This window comes from Lacerta agilis, chromosome 4, assembly GCF_009819535.1.
Source record: "Lacerta agilis isolate rLacAgi1 chromosome 4, rLacAgi1.pri, whole genome shotgun sequence".
NCBI lineage: Eukaryota > Metazoa > Chordata > Lepidosauria > Squamata > Lacertidae > Lacerta > Lacerta agilis.
In genome coordinates this window covers 23497436-23513889 of record NC_046315.1, presented here as the reverse complement: position 1 = coordinate 23513889, position 16454 = coordinate 23497436, and the positions used below count along the sequence as shown (strand labels likewise).

The window sequence follows — 16454 nt, the reverse complement described above, 5'->3', positions numbered from 1 at the left end:
ACCACTTCCACAGCCTCCTTTTGAGCCGCAGAGCTTAAAAGCGGGCTCTTCGGCTTAAAAGGGGGCTGCAGAAGCGGCGGCGGCACTCCCGAAAACGCCCCAGGGGCGGGGCACCGTGACGTCACAATGTGTCGTCACGATGCCCCGTCCCCGGGGCGTTTCCTTTGCCACCCCGGGTGCCGCGGATCCTAGCTCCGCCACTGAGCATGTGTCACTACGTTGCGTCACTGCGCATGCGTGTTACGTAGTGGGTTGCCAGTGGCGCCACTCCAGCACTGTACGAATGGTGCTGGGATCCTCTGCTCGCAGCTGCAGCCATGAGCAAAGGATCCCAGCACTGTCCGTACAGTGCTGGAGCGGTGCAGCCGGCAAACTGCATGCCTTGTCACCCCCAGAGATGTGGCGCTGGGAGCGCACCGCCCCCCACTCCCCCCTTGGTATGCCCCTGGCATCAACCTCCCTGCCCCTTTCCTTCCTGGTAAGGAACAGTAAACCACCTTCCAGGAAGCTAATGTGCTGGCTCTGTCCCACCCAGTGAGACACTTCTGGATAAAGGAAATACAATGCTGCAGAGAATATATAGCCTGCATGTTTGAGAAGAATATGTCCTCTTGCCTCCTAAGGAGTCACTGTCCTGGTGGAAGGCAGATAAGAATGGTTCTATTGATGCCCGAGTTCGGTAATTGATGATGTTGTGAGTCCTGTGTGTTATTAATGGAAGCATATGTTTCGAGGAGGTAACGTTTCATTCCTTTTATTCGACGTCTAGTCAACTTCCTCCTTCCACCAGCGAATCTTGCGAATTTGATGACCCGAGGCTGCTGCAAAATATTGAGAGCGATCACGTAAGCCCAGTTCTATAGTATTGTTCCACTGATGGTTCTGCCCTGCTCGTGTCCTTTGTCTTTGGGTGGAAGAGTCTCTTAAGAAGCTCTGCTGCTCTGTAGGTACCACTCGGGAGTGCAGGGTGGGTGGGTGTGTCTTAGCTGCAGGTGTGAGTAACCAAAATTGACAGGAGTCGCCCATCCCTGATTCAAAAGGCTCCCAAGAATTGGTTGTGATTCAGAAAGCAGCAGGCACCTGCCATTGCAACTTTTACACACCTGCTGAAACATCTTCCATTCCATCAGGCTTATGCAAGCAATTGAGAATACATCTTTCCAAAATAGTTAGCTGATTTCCAATTTTTAAAATGCCGTATGTTTTTATTGTATGGTTTTCTGTATAATTGTTGTAAACAACTTCGATATTTTTTTTTATGAATAGCAATATATAAATATTTTTATAATCAAAGAGGAAAACACACTCACACATTCATTCATTTTCAAAAAACAAAAAAACCCTGGATGATAGTTTGGGGTTAAGGCTCACATTTACACTTGACCTTTCTGAGCCCTAAGAATATACGGTATTTAGACTTGAATAGTGACCAGCAAATAAATATTGCAGTATTTCAATATTATCTTTGCAATTCAGTTTGTTGTTGTTGTTTTATAAAAAAAAAAAGGTCTGATAGATGCACACAAAAGTCCCCCTTTCCCAGCTTGAATTGGAAAGTGGGAAATACTGTTATCCACACACCACCCATACACAGCAGGGCATTTGCTGTTGTAATCAGTTTGACATTTTGGTTCGGCAGCAGGCGGAGGAATAAATCCAGCACCACTGCTGACACTACATGTCAGAGGAGAGACAAGGGCTCTGTGGAAGGGCTGACGCGATAAGAAGGCCCTCATTGTTGCTTTAGAACTGGGTGGGTGGAACCTATTGTAAGCTGTGAACATGGAAGGACAAAAGCAGACTGAATAATTGATTCCAATACAAGGAAATCATAGGATGCCCCTCTTAAGGCCAGCTGCACTGGGGAGGTTAAGATAGCTTGCTGCCTGCCGACAGAGCTTGAGCTGCGGGCATGTAGGTGATGTATTTGCTGTGTGAGCAATAAAGGCCTGCAACAACTCACCCAGAAACAAGAGGGGACTATTGGTCTGATCTGGGCAGGCTGTTCTTTCTTCCTTAGTGCAGCCTTCCCCAGCTGGTGCTCTCCAGATGTACAGTATTGAACTACCTGGCTGGGGCTGATGGTAAAAGGTAAAGGGACCCCTGACCATTAGGTCCAGCCGTGTCCGACTCTGGAGTTGTGGCTCTCATCTCGTGTTACTGGCTGATGGAGCCGGCGTACAGCTTCCGGGTCATGTGGCCAGCATGACAAAGCCGCTTCTGGTGAACCAGAGCAGCGCACGGAAACGCCGTTTACCTTCCCACCGGAGTGGTACCTATTTATCTACTTGCACTTTGACGTGCTTTCAAACTGCTAGGTGGGCAGGAGCAGGAACCGAGCAATGGGAGCTCACCCCGTCGTGGGGATTCGAACCGCCGACCTTCTGATCAGCAAGCCCTAGGCTCTGTGGTTTAACCCACAGGGAGTTTAACCACAGGGAGTTGGTTCAAAGCATCTGGAGGGCTACAGGTTGGGAAAGGCTGCCTTTTGTGGTTGAGCTCCAATAATCTGACTAGTATTTGATGGGGCTAACATAAGAAGAATCCTGTTGGATCAGACCAAAGGCCTAGCTAATATCTGATTTAATTGTCTTGTATTTGATGAGGTTAACACAAGGAGAGCTCTGCTGGATCAGACTGATGGTCTATCTAATAATCTAACTTGGTGTTTCTCAAACTTGGGTCTCCAACTGTTGTTGGACCACAACTCCCATCATCCTTGACCACTGGGCCCTCCTAGCTAGGGTTGATGGGAGTTGTAGTCCAACAACAGCTGGGGACCCAAGTTTGAGAAACACTGATCTAACTAGTGTAATTATTCTGTATTTGACGGACTAATGCAAGGATCAGACCAAGGGCCCAGTGTCCTGTTTCCCACAGTGGACAACCAGAGGCCTCTGGAAAGGCCCTCTTCTGTTTTTGTGGCCAAGCAATTGGTATCCTGAGGGATTTGGCCTCTGATCCTGTAGGTGGTGAAACAGTCATCGCAACTAGTAACCATTGAAGGAGATAATGGGCAGAAACCACAAAGTAACCGAGGAGAGCTCCATTGACCACCCAAGTGCCTGTTTTCCTCTTCTAATAAATACAGCAAGAGACTTAGAAACTCCCTCAGGATTCCGTGTGGCATGACTGTTGTGTGGATCTTCCCTTTCAGCCCACAGCTACTCACATCCGAGAATTCCTCACTCTCTTGGCTGTGTGTCACACCGTTGTCCCAGAAAGAGACGGAAACACAATCATCTACCAGGCCTCTTCTCCAGGTTGGTCACTGGCTCCTTTTCTTAAGGGGATGGAGAGCAAGGAGAACAGCAGAGGAAGGGAATGAGGTGGTTTCCTTAATGAGGGCCCAAGATGGCAAGCCCATGTTTGTCAGAGGCAGTATACGTCTTGAGGTTTTTTAAAAAATATTATCTAGGACAGAGGTAAGGAACCTCAGGCCTGATGCCTAAATATGGCCCTTGGAACTCTCCCCAGGCCATGCTTTGTCCTTGAACTTTGATAATGCCTCTTCTTTATTTATTTATTACCGTATTTTTCGCTCCATAGGACGCTCTGGACCATAGGGTGCACCTCGTTTTTAGAGGAGGAAACCAGGAAAATAATGTTTTTCTGGTTTTCCTCCTCTAAAACCCATGGTTTTTTTTTTTTGAGAATCAGCTCAAAGTTTTGCAGCTTTTTTTTGCAAAGGGAAAAGCCCTGCTTTTTGAGGATCAGTTCAGATTTGTGCAGCTTTTGTAAAGGGGGAAAAGCATTGCTTACAAACCAGTAAGCACCAGTACAAACCAGTACAGACCAGTAAGCACCAGCAGGTAATAGGAAGCAAGAGGAAAGCAAACCAGTACAAACCAGTAAGCACCAGTACAAACCAGTACAGACCAGTAAGCACCAGTAGAAACCAGTATGTACCAGCAAGTAATAGGAAGCAAGAGGAAAGCGACCCAGTACAAACCAATAAGCACCAGTACAAACCAGTACAGACCAGTAAGCACCAGTACAAACCAGTACGCACCAGCAAGTAATAGGAAGCAAGAGGAAAGCGAACCAGTACAAACCAGTAAGCACCAGTACAAACCAGTACAGACCAGTAAGCACCAGTACAAACCAGTACAGACCAGTAAGCACCAGTACAAACCAGTACGCACCAGCAAGTAATAGGAAGCAAGAGGAAAGCGAACCAGTACAGACCAGTAAGCACCAGTACAAACCAGTACAGACCAGTAAGCACCAGTACAAACCAGTACAGACCAGTAAGCACCAGTACAAACCAGTACGCACCAGTACAAACCAGTACGCACCAGCAAGTAATAGGAAGCAAGAGGAAAGCGAACTAGTACAAACCAGTAAGCACCAGTCCAAACCAGTACAGACCAGTAAGCACCAGCAAGTAATAGAAAGCAAGAGGAAAGCAAACCAGTACAAACCAGTAAGCACCAGTGGGTAATAGGAAGCAAGAAGAAAGCAAACCAGTAAGCACCAGCAAATAATAGAAAGCAAGAGGAAAAGTAACAGAAAGCCCCAAATGGCTGAAAAACTCAATTTCCCAGAATCCTCAGCCCTCCCAAAGGAACTACTGTGCAAGGGGCCTGGGTGGGGCAGGAAGGGAGCTAGCTCCCTTATCTCCCTCCCCGATCTCCTGCAATCAGCTGGAGTGCCTTTCAACACTCTCTTCCCCTCTTGTTAGCCTTTAGCTCTTTCTAAAACAGAAAAAGCAGGATCTGCCTTTCCCCCCTGGGCAATTTGGCTCCAGGGACCATGCATTCGCTCCATAAGACGCACAGACATTTCCCCTTACTTTTTAGGAGGAAAAAGTGCTTCTTATGGAGCAAAAAATACGGTACATTTATACCCCACCTTTCCCTCCCAAGGAGCTCAAGGTGGCATACACGCTCCTCCCTCTCACCCATTTTATCCTCACCACAACCCTGTGAGGTAGGTTAGGCTGAGAGCGAGTGGCTGGCTCAGGGTTACCCAGTGGGCTTCATGGCTGAGTGGGAATTTGAACCCACTCAGGTCCAAGTCTTACATTCGTAACCACTACACGTGTCAGCTAGCCATGGCATGGCTTAGTGTTATGTCCGAATGCAACCTCTCTCTCTTTCTCTTTTTATTATTACTATTACTATTTTGGTAAGTCACTTCAGGGTTTTTTTTTTGGGGGGGGAGAGTTACACAAAAAAATGGGGTATGATTTTAAAAAAAATAAATGCTGAGAATGGGCAAAAGAGACGTAAGTCTTCCAGTAGGAACCTGTGGTATATAATTTCACAAATGCTCTACAGCACTTGTAGTCTCAGTGATATTCCATTTACTTTTATGTTAATAAAGCCATTTGCTATATTTGTAATGAATTTCCCGTAAAGGCAGGTTGTTTCTATTGACAGATGAAGGAGCCTTAGTCAAAGGAGCAAAAAAGCTTGGCTACGTCTTCACCGGACGGACTCCGGATTCTGTTATCATCGATGCGGTAAGAGCATGTATAAAAGGATAGCTCTAAGCAACTCTGAGAACTCTATGGTCACCCATAAATAGCATAAATAAATTAAATAGTGCTGGTCAGGGGATCTGTAGGAAGGCCATTGGTTAGCTGGCTAAAGCACCTGCTTATTAAACTGTGTTTGATTCCCAGTGGTGCCTTGGGAGCCAGACCTTTGGGGAAGGGCTGTAGCTCAGTAGGAAGAGCACATGCTTTCCATGCAAAAGGTGCTACTTTCAATCCCCATGTAGGGTTAGGAAAAGGCTCCTATCTGTAATCTTGGTCTGCAATCTGTAATCTTGCCAGGCAGTGTAGACCAGTATTCTTCAGTCTTGGGTCGCCAGATGTCAAGGGACTGGCTGGATACTGAGGAGTGGGCAGTGGGAGAAAGTGGGGTTGGAAGAAGGGATTGGTCATCTGGGGAAACCTGTGACAGCCAGGAGATGAGAGTCAGAGGCAGGAGAAGCTGCAGGAGTGGAGAGTGAACAACAGGTGCAGCAGGAAGGAGAGACCGGTCAGGCTGCTGTAGAGTCAAGGGCTTCCACACCTCCACCTCCACCTCCTCTACTGTCTCCCAGGACCAGAAGAGGATGGAAGTGGGAGGAGCAGAAGCAGGTGACAAGCAGGCACAGCCTTTGTCTGCTTACAAGCAGGTCGGGTGGGGGAGATACATAAGCTGAGGTCTGGAGCGGGGCTACTCTGTTGCTGCAACTGCCTCATTGGGTGCACAACTAGGGGCAGCTGAGAGACACGGCTTTCCCTAACTTTGTCAGTGTTGTTTTGACAATGAAGAGTGAGTTCCTCACTCTGGACCTTCCTTGCCTGACACCAGGTGTGGGTGGACTACAACTCCCATCATCCACAGCTATCCTAGCCCAGTGGTCAACGCTGATGGGAGTTGTAGTCCACCCACATCTGAGAAACCCAAGGTTGAAGAACGCTGGCATAGAGAGTATTGATTAGAGTGGATCAGTAGGCCTGCTTGGTATAAGCCAGAGTACCCATGTTCATGGTAGGTGCTTTGAGCTCTGTTGTGACTTAGAACAGTGTTTTTCAACCACTGTTCCGCGGCACACTAGTGTGCCGCGAGATGTTGCCTGGTGTGCTGTGGGAAAAATTGAAAAATTACTTTATATATAGTCAATATAGGCACAGAGTTAAATTTTTTAACATTTTCTAATGGTGGTGTGCCTCGTGATTTTTTTCATGAAACAAGTGTGCCTTTGCCCAAAAAAGGTTGAAAAACACTGACTTAGAATGCCATAACATAAATTGTGCATCAGATGTTAAAGTCACTGGAGGTGTCTTACCAAGAAGGACAGCCCATCACTGTGGAATAAGAGACCTCTGCACACTTTACCATAAAATCTTATGAAGGTGTGTTCTCCACAGATGTTCCACAGATGCACTTGGAGAATTCATGCTGAATGAAATATTTTCTGTGCACTTTGCCATGCTCTTGGAGGCGTAAATAAGTACACCATTCTGCCCAGAAGAGGGGGCTATTGTCACATGTTTCAACGTGGGCATTCGAAAGAAGCAAGGCTTCTTTGCATGTTCGTATTGCTTAACGTGGTTCAATTTTTGCTTCATGTGTTTGCAGCTAGGAAGAGAAGAGACATATGAGATCCTCAATGTTTTGGAATTTTCAAGGTAATTAGATTTTATAACTATTTCAGTACCTAAGAAAAGGTGATAAATGGAGTGGAGAAAACTCAATTTTTGAAAAACCCTTAAAACAACCTGCCCCAACATGATTACCTCCAGCAGTTTGGAACAGTTTACAGTCTAATACATTGTGTGAGAGGTGTGTGTGTGTGTGTGTGTGTGTGAAAGAGAGAGAGAGAGAGAGAGAGAGAGAGAGAGAGAGAGAGAGAGATTGCTGCTGCTGCTTCCAATGGCAGTTTAGCAGCTGTGAGAAGGCTGGCCAAGTTTCTGGGACAGAATGCACCAGGGAATTACACTACATCATGATGTCGTAATGCTGCTATGTGATCCCTAACTGTCTGGGATATCATGCTCAACAATCCTCTCTAAATGGATTGTGCCAAAGTAGCTCCTGAGAAGGATGGGAAGCAAAGCAAAACCATGCAAAATTAAAAAGAATTTGTGCAATCTTTGGGGAAATGTTTTAGGCCCCCATTGAAATGTTTAGTTGATTGAAAATAAATAAATAAATAAATAAATAAATAAATAAATAAATAAATAATATAAATAAATAAATAAATATTTATACCTTGCCCATCTGGCTGGGTTTCCTCAGCCACTCTGGGCGGCTTCCAGCAGAATATTAAAATACAATAATCTATTAAACATTAAAAGCTTCCCTAAACAGGGCTGCCTTCAGATGTCTTCTAAAAGTCTGGTAGTTGTTTTTCTCTTTGACATCTGGTGGGAGGGCATTCCACAGGGCGGGTGCCACTACCAAGAAGGCCCTAAAAAAGAGTACATGTAATTATAAACGTATGATTTAGTTCTGTGCAATTGGTTGAATTATACTTGAATTATACTTCTCTATACTTGGCTTGATAATATCAATTACATTGCAATTTCATTGCCTACATGGGTGTCCCCGGTGTCAGTTCCTATGCACTTTTTATTATCTTCTATTTTTTTTAAAAAAACAGCCCTATATAATTTAAATTATTGGTTACACTGTAGTACCTTCCTGGTACACCATTTGTCTCCCAGTGAAAAGAATTGAATTAAATCCTAGGAAGATTGATCATAAAGTAGGTGAAATTTCCCTCTTTTCCAACTCTCCAGTATGTTTACTGTTTTTGTCCTAGGGGAAAAAATAATAACTTTTTTTTCCCTAAAAAAAGAAGTTTGATGGAGCTTTCAGTCACGCCCCCCTCTTCCGCAAAACAAGCAGTCCCCTGTAAGAAGACATCAATGGCAAAATGTATTCTTGGTAGAGTCCTCTGCTTTTAATCTAATTCAGAAAGAGAGAAGAAAGAAGTTCATTAATTTCAAAATAATGACATGCCGTTCATTTATATAGAAAGTGAGATTAGGAAGGGCTGTTTCAGTCTCCATGATTGCTGATCTGTATTTCTCAAAGGATCTGGCCCACATTTGACTTCTCCAAGCCATTAGACTAATGACAGATCCGCAGTATGTATTCAACACATATATAAAGCACATGACTTCTCCCAAAGAATCTTGGAAACTGTAGTTTTCACCCTCATATACCTGAAATTCCCAGTACCGTACCCTTAGATAAAGGTAAAGGGACCCCTGACCTTTAGGTCCAGTTGCGGACGACTCTGGGGTTGCGGCGCTCATCTCGCTCTATAGGCCGAGGGAGCCAGCGTTTGTCCGCAGGCAGCTTCCGGATCATGTGGGCAGCATGACTAAGCCACTTCTGGTGAACCAGAGCAGCACAAGGAAACGCCGTTTACCTTCCCGCCGGAGCAGTACCTATTTATCTACTTGCACTTGAACTGCTAGGTTGGCAGGAGCAGGAACCAAACAATGGGAGCTCACCCCCTCGTGGGGATTCGAACTGCCAACCTTCTGATCGGCAAACCCTAGGCTCAGTGGTTTAGACCACAGCGCCACACGCGTACCCTTAGCAAATGACAATTCCCAGGATTCTTTGGAGGAAGTCACACACTTTTAAATGTCTAATGGGTGGGCTTTAAATGTATGGTAGAATAATAGAATTCTAGAGTTGGAAAGGACTCCAAGGCTCATCTAGTCCAACCCCCTGCAATGCAGGAATCACAGCTAAAGAATCCCTGACAGGTGGCCATCCGATCTGTGTTTAAAAACCTCCGTGAAGGAGAGTCTGCCACTTGAATGGTTGTCAATTCCATTGTCAAACAGCTCTTACTGTCAGAACGTTATTCCTAATGTTTAGTCAGAATCTCCTTTCCTATAACTTGATTCCATTGGTTCAGGTCCTAGCCTCTGGGGCACAGCAGAAAACAAGCTTGCTCCATCTCCCACGAGATACTTGAAGGTGGCTATCATATTGCCTCTTAGTCTTCCCTTCTCCAGGTGTGGACCCTGGCATCTCTTCTGCACTGGCATTTCCTTTCGTTACCACTTGCTTAATCACTACAATTTTCTGTGCTTAAGTGTCATAAAAACGCATGTGAAACTAAACGCAAAGAAGTTCTGTTTACACTGCAATCTTAAGGAACGGAAACTAGGAAGTCCCACTGAAGTTAGCTGGCTACACATCCATGCCGGTATTAGGATCAGATGTGATATAAGTTGTTCTCTTGCCAGTAAGCAATTGTTCACTTCGGTATATTCTATTCATAAATACATTTTCATATTAATTCTAAAGTAATTTGGTTGTTCATAAACCATGTCCTATAGGAAATGGTTACTTGGGCTTGATTACAATACATTTCTGGACACTGAGCCTCTAAATTTCCCCCATTACTCATATTTATATATCTTTACACAACCCTAAACCATTTGCTCTTCCTCTTTGGGTCAAAAAGATCGGTATTGTAGGTGTTTCCTCAAACCACTGGACTCTTACATGCAACACTCACTTGAAACCATCTCTCACTTCCCTACTTGTAAGTTTGGCTAGCCAAAATTCTTTTCATTCATAAAGGACCTGTCACGCAACGTGAATTAATAATGCAGAGGTTTTTTTTGGAAAATACCTGCTCCGAAGGTCTTCTCTTACTATACTAAGGATTATATGGCTATATATGAAATTTCATGCATATCGGTTAATATCTTGACCCTCCTCCACCAAAATAGCTGTTCACTTGGCTGTTTTCCTATGTCATAAAGGCTGAAATTTCAGTTCAGAGAACACTTTACTGTTCGCAACCCTAACCCTGTGCAAAGCCAAATAATTAGACTTTAATTTGATTTTGAGATGTTTTTAGGAGGTAATTTAATTATTGTTTGATTTTATACCAATGTTATGTATCTGATGTTAGCCACCCTGAGCCCGACTTTGGCCGGTGAGGGTGGGATATAAATAAGTTATTTATTATTATTACTTGTTATTATTCCTTTGTAAGAAAATATGAAATAACGTAAAACAATTTTTGCGGGGGGGGGGGGAGGATCAATGGGGGGGTTGACAAGAAATTTTCTGCACCGGGTACCACCTGACCTTCCCATGCCTGGGGGGGGGGTTGACAATTTTTTTTTTGCCCCCAGGTACCAATTTACCTTGCTATGCCCCTGTGCCTTCTACCAGCTTTGGCTGATGGCCCGGTAGCAGCCGTATCTGGATGGGGATAACCTGACTTCAAAATAGGCAGCTGTCTCAAACCTGCAACCTTGGCATTAACAGCACCACACTAATCAGCTGAGCTGCCCATGGGGCTGTGCCTGAAGACCATTTGGCAGGCACGTTGCCAGATGTTGATAACACATGAACTACAATGAATGCTGCTTTTTTTTTCTTCCCAGTGACAGAAAACGAATGTCTGTAATTGTTAGGACTCCGGAAGGGCGTCTGCGTTTGTACTGCAAAGGAGCCGTAAGTGTCAAAGGAAATAGTCACTATACTTTCTGTTGTAGCTCTGATACTTTGTGTTTCATAGATAATGCTGATAATAAGCAGCACTGCCATTGTCATCAGAGGTTCTACGCCCTTCAAGACTTAAATTCCCCCTTTGTTACATTATCCATCAGTAAATTGATCTGATTTCTGGATCAGGATTGTGTGGACAGGATCAAGCCAAGGTTGGCTGTTTAATCCAGCCTTCCCAACCTTGGCGCCATCTAGATGTTTTGGACTACAACTCCCATCAGCCTCAGCTAGCAAATGGGATTCTGGCAGGGCCTTAGGGGAGTTGTAGTCCAAAACATCTGGAAAGCACCAGGTTGGGGGAATAGTGGTTTGAACAATGTCATTCTTCTCTTTGGGGGAAGCAGGGCTCTCAATTCAATCACATCATCTCTTATTTCCAACAGTTTACTTTATAGAGTTTCTTTGTTTGTTTTCTAGGTATGTCCACAGCTTATTATTTTGTGGGTCAATGCTGCTACCTTCCTTTTAATTATAAAGTGTCCCACTTGTTACTTAACCTGAACCACCTCAAGCACCCTGGAAAGGCAGGATATAAAGGCCTTAAATAGGCATTATAAAATACATTTATGGACACGTGCCTTATCTATGTTCTTTATTGTTGGTAGGATAACGTCATTTTCGAGAGACTGTCCAAAAATTCCCTGTATTTGGAGCCAACACTGTGTCATCTTGACTATTTTGCCACAGAAGGTAGGCATTTGTTTTTAGCAGGCTGGAAAAATGAGAAATTGGGAGAAACCAAAATGGATAGATTCCTTAGCAAGAACTGTCTTCCCCTAGTTCGATAGAAGGAAAGAGTGTGATAGACAAGGGGTTGTTTTTTAAATGGGGAAGAGGGGCTTTGGCTTGGTTCTTCTGTTAAGGATTCAGGTTTGAGCATCAAAATAGTGCCATATATGGTTTTACATGCCATACGTATCGAACATGGGCATAATTGAGAGAGGAATTACAAGTTCCTGCACCTGCTGAATGTGGTCTGATAGACACATTCTGTCGCATAATATATACAGCCAGAGGGATCTCCTCTGCTTTTGCTGATTGCAAAATGGTGTGACCAGACATAGACTGTGGGACCAAGGAAGCATGTGCATGGACTAAAGGCATTTCTGCCACTCATCCAATTTTCAGCTGCCTTTAAAAGAACAACACCGCTATAATCTGTCTACAGCCAAAGGAGATGATGCTGAAGTGGGCAATCTACAGAGTCCCAGGCATACAACTCAAGCCAGAGGCTAAACATTCCTTGGTGAAAATGGAGTGTATCAAGATTGCAATCTTGTTTAAAGAGGTGTGAAACAAAAGATCAATTGGAGTGGAGCAGTACCACAGAAGCAACATTAACTGAGTCTCCTAGCTCTCAACTGGTGTTAATACCTTTGTTTAGCAAGTTGGGAGAGTGTTTCTGAAATGAATCATGGGTGGGTGGGGGAACAGAACAAAGAAGTTTGAAAGAGAGGTGACGTGTATTGTAAATGTTTAGGAAAACGGAAAAAGAACTTGGATCCTACTGCCCGCACTTCTGTTGTGTTCCCTTAAGATGCAGTAGCTCCCCTACAAGTGTGATATATGAAATCAAATATACCTGTCTCTTATTTCATTGCTAATGGGACATAACTGAGGTAGAGCAATCTGGGGAGTGGGGTATGTTCCTTTTATGATACCATGTTGCTGCAAAACGTATTTCTTCCCATGCCTGAAAATCTCTCCCTACCACACAAACACTTTTTTCCTGGGAACTCCCACAACTGCACTAATATTGTCCTCCTGTTTTATATGGCATTCTCTCTCCTTCTTCTGGTTCACTTGTGCCAGAAGAGAAATCATTATTTTTATGTATGCTAAACTCTATCAGAAGTCTCATAAAAATAACTCTGTTCATATTCCAAAGGGGCCTGTTCTTCAGATTACTGCGCATGGTTAACCTGTGTCAACATCGGTGCAAATTACATGTGTCCATTAAAAGGAACTACAGAGCACTATGTTATTTGCAGTTGGGCAATTAATGTGAAGCTATTCAGCTACCTCATGTCATGTTTCTGTGACATCACAGTTCAATTTTAAAATATATTGTAGTATAGTAAGTAATTTATTTTTAAAATTGAAAGCTACATGAAGGTGTTAAAGTCGCCATTCCTAAAAAAAACCTCATTGATATTGTAGGGCAGATTTCTCCTAATACACACATTTTGTATACAACTTTTTAACCTAATATGTACATTTTGGCAAAGCAGTATTCCCTAATAGAATGCATTTTATGGTTATTTTCACTTTTATGCATTTTATGCACCCTATGTATGTATTACCGGTACTTGGCTGGAGGAGGAGTGCACTGCAAAATTTGGAAGCATTGCTATTTTTGGTCCACATATTGTTTTGGAAAGTGGGAATTAGGTCGGTTTGCCTTTAAATGTGAACTGAATCAAATTTCTCCCTCTATCAATACCTGTATTTCCTTTTTAGGTTTGAGGACTCTGTGCATTGCATATGCAGACCTGTCGGAAAACTCTTACCGAGACTGGCTGACCATCTATAATGAAGCTAGCACAAACCTGAAGGACAGAACTCAGAAGCTGGAGGAGTGCTATGAGATCATTGAGAAGGTAACTAGGAGACATGGTTTTGAGCTGTTTACAGCCGACTCCTCTCCCACTTGCAAATTTTACCAATAACAAGTAGACCAGGGGTCAGCAAACTTTTTCAGCAGGGGGCCGGTACATTGTCCCTCAGACCTTGTGGGGGGCCAGACTATATTTTGGAAAAAAGAAAGAAGAAAAAAGAACAAATTCCAATACCCCACAAATCACCCAGAGATGCATTTTAAATAAAAGGACACATTCTACTCATGTAAAAACACCAGGCAGGCCCCACAAATCACCCAGAGATGCATTTTAAATAAAAGGACACATTCTACTCATGTAAAAACACACTGATTCCCAGACCATCCACGGGCCAGATTGAGAAGGCGATTGGGCCGGCTCTGGCTCCCAGGCCTTAGTTTGCCTACCCATGAAGTAGACCAAACTTTACAAAGCAGTGCATCCATTCCGTTTGACTGGAAGCATTTCAGATGTGTTAATTTCTCTTTAATATTCCCCCCTCCAAAAAAAAATCATCTATGTGTTTCCTGCAAAAGCAGAGTGTTTCCTTAATGAAATATGAACAAGGATTGTTATCACTTCATAGAAATACAGCAAGATTTCAACGTAATGTTGGCCTAGTTCACAAGTCACGCTAAGCCAGCTTTGGCTTAGCATGATTGTACAGGCTCCTGGTGCGGCAATCGCAGCCTCTTTGCTCTCCTATGATGAAAGTTTGCAGCATTTGGGGCATTTTAGTTTAGAGCAGGGTTTCTTGAACTTGGGTCTCCAGCTGTTTTTGGACTACAGTTCCCATCATCTCTAGGTAGCACTACCCATAATAGGGATGATGGGAATTGTAGTCCAAAAACAGATGGAGAAAGCAAGCATGGAATATCCATAAATATTGCCTGACTTTGAGATAGACAGTAAAAGTATGGATTCTGTTGTTATGATTTCTTTTCTTTCTCACGATTAAAAAGTTAACCAGTTTTCATCACAATTAAGCCCCCTTAATTTTTTGCATTCCTGCAGTTGAATGTTTTGTTTAATTTGGATGTCAGCAATCTTCGCATCAAAACTGAAAAAGTTCCCCCCCCCCCCAGCATACATTTTAAAATGTTTTCTCTTCGGTTGTTAACAACATGTGCAAAATTCATTTGAAACCTCTTAAATTATCTGCTGGGTTACACGTTTGATTTGGAGCCACACATTTAATTCCTGTTTTTTGCAAAAAGTGTCACATGTTGATTGAATACATAGATCTGCTGTTTATGAAAACGCATTGCTCTGTTACTTGCTCTTTTCTCTTTCCCAAAATTCAAAATATGTAGCCTTTAAACAAAAGGCACTTAAATCTATGAATATGGATTTTGACAAATGTTGTTTACGAAAGACTGGTCACTCGGTTCTAAACAAGGCAGCCAGTCTCATTAAGTTAGACGGAGTTCATTTCTGACACAGGGGCTGATGCTTAGTCTGTCTTATCTGTTTATTTCCCTTAAACTGCTTACATTTCTACAGCAGTCGCCCCAAACCTTAAGGAAAATTAAGAATATACTAGAGCCAATGCATTTTGCAATTGCAAATGATATGTGCCACTTGAGATTAAGAATATTTACTTAGAAGCAAGTTTTACATAGTTCAGTGGGACTTATTCCCAAGCAAACTTCCTTAGGATTTCTGTTTTTTTTTTTTTCTTATTTCGGAGTATATATACATCTGAAGGATATATAGAGATGGGAAGATAAATGGATGGTCATTACATTTGTGCTTCCAAAGTGGGACATGATCAGGTCAATTAACAGTTTTACTTTCGGATGATGGCATCCACTTTGTAGGTATATTTTGAAAGTAGGAAGTATATTTAACGACACAATGCCATGCAACCTCTGTTTTCTGAACTTAAGAAATATACCAATTAAGGCTATTAAGAATGTTGCTATGGCAACTGGTGCATGGACCTCTCCACTGGCTATCTTTTAAAGTTGCAGTTACAATTAATTGCTTTTGAATGGTTGCCCTCCTTCTGATCAAAGTGCCTGGTCCTTTTATGCACCCTGAAATGTCCAATTTTCATGCCAGAGGAGCAGCGAAAGTTAACTGCACCATACATATCTTGTTGAAGGGTGGGTAGTAGAAAGGATAAGGCACAGCTTGCTGTCATTAATTTCTGTTTGTGGAGCATGGTCCAAGCTGAGATTGATCCCAGAAGAATGAGACCCCCCAATTCTTTTCTCCCCTCTTCCATCCCTTTTCAGGATTTACTGCTTCTTGGTGCTACGGCCATTGAGGACCGCCTCCAAGCAGGTGTTCCAGAAACAATATCCACTTTAATAAAAGCAGAAATCAAGATTTGGGTCCTAACAGGAGACAAACAAGAAACAGCTCTGAACATAGGTAACAACCCTTCAACTTTTCTACTAAGGTGGCCTTGTGCAATGTGTTGGATCACAGGGCTCTACCCAACATTAGTCATCTTGTGAAACACACTCATTTCAATTAATGGGTGTGACTAACTTATGTGCATTAATTTTATTGGGTCTATTCTGAGTACAACTTCGTTAAATGCAACTTCACAAGATTTGGTGGATTGAGCAGTGTGGCTCATTCGTTGCACTGCTTTGACCCTTTCATTTAATTCATTAAATGAGTAAGAGATAAGAAGCACAGGCTCCTAATTGTGAAATCTGGGTGCAGGGAGGTAAGCAAGGAGGTGGAGCAAAATGAATGTGCTCTATCTTCCTCAAGGGCAGATTTCCTTATTGCCCAGACTAGAGAACGTGCCCATTCTATATAATTTTTTATAGGAATCGGGGAGTATGTGGCCTATTTGTGTGGGGGGTTTTTGGTGGGGGTGATACACTAATCTCCTTGCAGA

At 43.2% G+C, this 16454-nt stretch overlaps 1 protein-coding gene across 1 annotated transcript in view; it reads left to right on the top strand.

Annotated features, from left to right (window-relative positions):
• The window catches only part of ATP8A2 (ATPase phospholipid transporting 8A2), a 318542-nt gene that overhangs the window by 78635 nt on the left and 223453 nt on the right, over positions 1–16454 (top strand). Inside the window, exons 16-23 of the mRNA XM_033146356.1 lie at positions 770–845; positions 3158–3263; positions 5385–5467; positions 7080–7129; positions 10874–10943; positions 11603–11687; positions 13458–13597; positions 15835–15973. Of these exons, the coding sequence (XP_033002247.1) occupies positions 770–845; positions 3158–3263; positions 5385–5467; positions 7080–7129; positions 10874–10943; positions 11603–11687; positions 13458–13597; positions 15835–15973 (749 nt within the window). The remainder of the gene's footprint in view (positions 1–769; positions 846–3157; positions 3264–5384; positions 5468–7079; positions 7130–10873; positions 10944–11602; positions 11688–13457; positions 13598–15834; positions 15974–16454) is intronic.